We start from the raw sequence: 5,737 nt of genomic DNA, 5'->3' as shown, positions 1-5,737 counted from the left end.
AAAAAGAGTGATAGAGTTTGAAAAATAGATAAAAAATATGAATATAATATAAAGGAAGGTGAGCGAATATATATAGTGGTTTCTTGAAATAAGTTGGATACATAAGTCTAAGGGAACTCAGACTCTCATTCCATTCCACTCTCAAAGTGGACTTATAAATATTTCCACCTATATCTATATAATTATAATTATAATTTAGTATTAGTTTCATAAAACTCCCAAGGGAACATATTCTCCTTGGTTAATTATATATTGGAGAATACCAAAGAAAATTCTTAATTTAAGAAAAATGTTGCTTGTATTTATAATCCTTCCTTCGGATTTCTTAAAAAAAAATCATCATTTAGTTAGGGGCTACCTTATACTTAAAAGCCATACAAGTTCACATGGCAAAGAGTGAATCATTGTACCTTAATCGGCAAAAAATAATCAACAACAAAGGTTTATGAAATAACATTAAGTGATATATCAAGGAAATGATAGGGATTAAGAGGGATATTGAAAAATATGTAAAAAAATTTTGAGTGGTAGAAAGGACTTGGTTAGATTTCCATGGAATCATCTTTGAAGTCATCAGAATTTGGATTTATTTATCCATGAAGGTAGTCATCCCTTTGTGACCGGGTGGGCCACTTGACCCATGCTGCACACTCATCCTTGTAGCAGTTGGTTCGACATTTGCTTCATCTGGTCGGGTAGTTGGGTCCTCCAGGCTCACTACTGATAGGTCCACCCTTTGTCAGTACTTTTTATCTTCTAGACTGTTAGATTTCCTTGAGATCAATGCTCGCATAATTTCTAGGCACAACGCCATTTTCAACCTTTCAAAATTCATTAATAGTGTTATAATTATAAATAAAAGAGATTATGTGCGCTATTTAATAATGAAATTTTTAGATATGCATTTACAAGAGAATTGTGTGGTATGCATGCCAATTTCCCTTATAAAAAAATTCAACATTTTTTGAACAAATAACTATAGAAGACATTATCAAGTGAACCTATAAAAAAAACATTGCCATCCACCACCAAGCCAACCTAAAATCGAACAACAAACTTCTGAGGAGTATTAAATCCAACAATATCAATTATAAGAGAGTCAAAGAACTCTTGGCATAGTGTAAGTGTAATCAATATACTCGCCAAAAAAGAAAACAACACACACGTCCGTAGCTGAGAGAATTGAATAGGATGGTAAAATGAGGATTATTTGCTGCTGAACAAACAACATCAGATTGCTGAAAGTACCTTTCTAAACAAGAACAAGAAATGGAGTTAAAAACAAACTACACTTGCGCGGTGCCCTGCGTGAATCCTGGATCTTCGCACCTGTATTTGCCATCAGAGCCGATTCCAAATCCTTTCGGATCTGCGAAGACATTCTCGAGCAGCTGGCTTCGAGGAGGTGCTGGGCTAGAATCGGCAAACTCCACGGCTTCTTCGACCAACTCTTCAATGTTCTTCTCAATGGCCTTCAGTTTGGATTCGGGAACAAGACTATGTTCAAGAATGTAATTCTTCAGGGCAGCGATGGGATCTCTAGAAGAATAATGAGCCTTCTCATCTGCCAAAATAGAAATAATGAACATCAGAAGAGTCCAATCACAACAGTATCCCTGGCTTAAAGCAGGTCCATCTCTATAGTTTAATGATAAATAGCTTTTAGAAAATGAATTTCAATCTATGGTCATGCAAGTGAAAGGAATGAATTTCAATCTACCACATCTGCATTGTAGCATTTGCAATTATAGTTCTACATATCAAATGTGAATCTTAATGTTCCAAATATTTTATATTAGCAATGAATATTCTAATATACTTTTTGAATTAAATCATCCTTAATCACTGATTTTAATTTAAATTAAACAATGCAGTGATGAAAACCTTAAGCGCCTTGAACAATTCAATCTAGAATAATAAAAAAAAATTCATTGGGATATTGCCAACAACAACCGACCATCAACCTAAGGGCGGCAATTTTGTCTTTGATTAGTTATTTTTGTGGGACATTAATAGGATTTATTATGTTTAGAGTTAAGGTATGATTAGGTTGTTATCTTGGTGATAGGGTTAGGGTTTGAGAGAGATCACCTACCTCTCGAGTTTTTGGTGCTACAGTTAGGGTTTGGTTTGAAGGTGCTTATCTTTATGCATTTGGGTGTGTTATTTGGGTTTCTTGAAATAAAATATTTTCTTAACCCTAATTTCTAAGAAAAACCATCTTAGTTCGTATCACCAACTTACTATTTTCTACTACATATCATCCACAGAACGTGATCAAATTGAAGTTTTGTAAGGAAATCATTATGTTTATTTTGCTACTACATATTTACCATTTGAACTTGGGAGGAATAATTACCTATCATCCCGCCCGCATGAATGCAAATATATACATACATACTTTTGGCTATGGTCAAAAGCAAATCCATTGGCTCACTTGAGTTCAACTTGACATCGCTTCTTAGATATGTCATAAAACATGGTTTTTTGATTAAACAAGTCAGCATTAAACAATCAATTTGATTTTACATAAAAAAGATATAATATGGAGGTAACTTATGTGTTAAGAAACTATAATAATTAATTGAAAACTACCAAACTAAAATAATCTTTAAATAATGAAAACATGAAATGAACAAGAACCAAGTAACATTAGTACAAATTGAGTTTTTTAAGGAAAAAAGATGCATTTAATGAATATTAAAATTACTATGATATGTAAAATATATCAATGAATAGCAATGGAAGTACTTATAACGAGATGAAAGAAATTCTAATTACAATAGAATCATATCAAGGATGAACAACAACATAATATCGTTTAGGTATTGGCATGGAAGGATTTTCGAAATAAACATTCAAAGTGACGCACCTAGGTTAATGTTATTTTCAAATGACATAATTTGGTTAGTAAGAAAATATTTAAAGAAAGTTTTAGATGTTAAAGGGTACAGGATTCAATAAAGCAAAGATTGAAAAAAAATTAACCATTATCAATCATTTATGCATAGAAGATCAATGCCATTTAGTTTGATGTAAGCTTGGTGTAAACTAAACAATGTACCAATAAAGTAATACTGTTTATTCAAGTTGAACGCACTTGCAGCAAACCAAACACCCTCCAAGGATAGCAAGGTGTAATAAGTTGAGTATTATTCAAATTGTTGCACAAAAGAAAGAGGATGGGGAAAACGGTTTAATGTAAATTAGCTAAAATTGATAAGCACATTTAGCCAAGCAATATGAGAATATTATGAAGACTTAAAAGACTAAAATTGAAAACCTACAAATAGAATGTCAATGATATATGAATTTAAGTTTTGGGCAATAAATGTCATTTAAACCTAAAGTTGAGAATGATTTTAAAAAAAATTATCAAAATGGACATATAATCAAACTAAAAAGGTAAGCACAAGAAATGATTATACTCATAGGATAGTGGAATCAACAACTTGAATCATGTAATAAGAAAAAGCATGTGCCAAAAAGAAAACATATAAATAAGATTACTCATAGGATAGTGGAATCAACAACTTGAATCATGCAATAAGAAAAAGCATGTGCCAAAAAGATGAGTAAGTAGAATTTTTATGAAAGCATTAAAAAGAAAACATGTGTAGACGAAAACTAAGATTAACATTATGCAATGCAACTTTGATAGAGTACTGGCATCACTTCATTTGACATTACATATAAATAAAAGGAAAAAGATAACTCGAAGGCCCAACTAAAAAAACACGAGCATGTGGACATTGGCAATGATGATGTGTGAAAAGATAGAGAAGTAAATTGAGTTTTTCTTGACGAATTATCAAACAAAACTTTGGCAATCACTTCATCATCAGAATTCTATGACTTCTTCAGATTTGATGCACTAAAAAGTAGACTAAAAACAACCAACCATGTATTGAAAACAGAAAAGCAAAAGGCAAAGCATAATGTTTACACCACACAAAACAAAGATCAACAGGGTGGTGAAGAAAAAGCCCCATTTTTAACACCAAGTCAGATAAAAACCAAGATATAATAAATTGCTCGCAGGCAAAAAGGCAAGCTTGAAAGAACAAAGAGACAATAGATTTCGTATAATTACATTAAAAAAGCCAATTCAATTCAGTTTAAGGATACAAAGAACATCATCCCAATCGAACAAGCAAAAATTTTGAGATAAATTTTATAACAACAAGGATGATAGATAGGAAAAAAAAATATTAAAAATAAGAGAGGACAAAGGGGAGAAGACAGAAACAGACATACTAACCGGGATTCCGGAGCTCGTCAGGATCAGCAAGCGAGTGTCCCCTGAACCTATACGTATCGCATTCCACTAGTGTCGGTCCATCTCCCCTCCTTGCCCTAGCAATGGCCTCCTTGGCGACCTCCCGGACCTTGAGCACATCCATCCCATCGACATGTACTCCAGGTATACCAAAGGGCGGACCTTTCTTCCAGATCTCCGGGTCGGACGTGGCCCTGAAATGTGACATCCCGATCGCCCACAAGTTGTTCTCCACCACGAACACGATGGGCAGCTTCCACAACGCTGCCATGTTGAGGCACTCGAAGAATTGACCATTATTACAGGTACCATCGCCAAAGAACGCCACGGTTACGTCATCGCAACTCTCCTTGAGAACCTCACGGCGGTACTTGGAGGAAAACGCCGCACCGGTGGCTACTGGGATGCCCTCGCCAATAAAAGCGAAGCCGCCAATGAGGTTGTGCTCGCGGGAGAACATATGCATTGAGCCTCCCTGGCCACGACAGCAGCCAGTGGTTTTCCCAAAGAGCTCCGCCATTACGGCACGGGCTGGAACGCCCTTACTGAGCGCGTGGACGTGATCGCGGTAGGTGCTAACGACGGTGTCGCGATCGGTGAGGAGCCGAATGAAGCCCGTGGAGACCGCTTCCTGGCCATTGTAGAGGTGAACGAAACCAAACATCTTGCCTCTGTAGTACATTTGAGCGCACATGTCCTCAAAAGAGCGTCCCAGCAACATGTCTTCGTACAAATCCAGCGCTTCCTCGGATGTTATCACCTGCAAAATAAAAAATTACGCCAATTTTGAGATCGGATGGGGAGATCGGGGGATCAGAGTTACATGTCGGAGCAAAAACGGATCTCTACGGGTAAAGGGGATCCGATCTGCTTCTCCTTGCTGACAACGTTGGCGGAGACGACTCGAATAGGGCGGCCGGTGCTTATGGAGTAGAGAGGAAGGAGGGTCGGCGCGGGAGGAGCGCAAAAGGCGGCCGGAAGAAGGGGCGTGCAAGGGTGAAGAGAGGCGGCGGGTTTTGCAGGCAATTATGTAAGACGGGAGGATATTCAAGGCAGAGAAGGATGACATCATGACACGATCGACAGCGGAAGCGCTCTTCTTTCTCCCTTGGAATTCTTCGTGGGTATGGAAGGGCAAAAATAAGGAGGAGGTAGGGCGGGGTAATGGCCGCCGAGCTAAGCGACCAGTTTGATGGCGGAAATGCCGAGGTTGAGGAAGAAGACGGTCCGCGCAAGAAGAAATGAACTCGAGGACGGGAAAAAAAAAGGAAAATTTACACACTCTAATTTATATAACAAAAAAAAGGTTATTTTATTTTTATCTTTTAATGCATGAAAAAAGCTATTAATCATATAAAAATTAGGGGGGAGGGCGGGGTAATGGCCGCCGAGCTAAGCGACCAGTTTGATGGCGGAAATGCCGAGGTTGAGGAAGAAGACGGTCCGCGCAAGGAGAAA

General features: G+C 37.3%; 1 protein-coding gene across 2 annotated transcripts; it reads right to left on the bottom strand.

The window, feature by feature from the left end:
- Positions 1–1,069: 1,069 nt before the first annotated feature.
- LOC110029319 (pyruvate dehydrogenase E1 component subunit alpha-3, chloroplastic) lies at positions 1,070–5,524 on the bottom strand. Of its 2 annotated transcripts, none has more exons than XM_020731556.1 (3): positions 5,103–5,524; positions 4,262–5,039; positions 1,070–1,564 (listed from the first exon to the last, which is right to left on the bottom strand). In XM_020731556.1, exons 1-3 carry the CDS (start codon positions 5,349–5,351, stop codon positions 1,287–1,289), a joined length of 1,305 nt encoding a protein of 434 aa, XP_020587215.1. In that variant the 5' UTR covers positions 5,352–5,524; the 3' UTR covers positions 1,070–1,286. The 2 variants fall into 2 exon arrangements, with proteins under 2 accessions (XP_020587215.1, XP_020587216.1); XM_020731557.1 differs by having other exon boundaries at positions 5,129–5,227.
- Between the last annotated feature and the right edge of the window lie 213 nt (positions 5,525–5,737).

The sequence above is a fragment of the Phalaenopsis equestris genome, unplaced genomic scaffold, assembly GCF_001263595.1.
Source record: "Phalaenopsis equestris unplaced genomic scaffold, ASM126359v1 Scaffold000561, whole genome shotgun sequence".
Classification (NCBI taxonomy): Eukaryota; Viridiplantae; Streptophyta; class Magnoliopsida; order Asparagales; family Orchidaceae; genus Phalaenopsis; species Phalaenopsis equestris.
The sequence above is the reverse complement of the archived record's forward strand: the minus strand, read 5'-3'. Positions and strand labels throughout refer to the sequence as shown.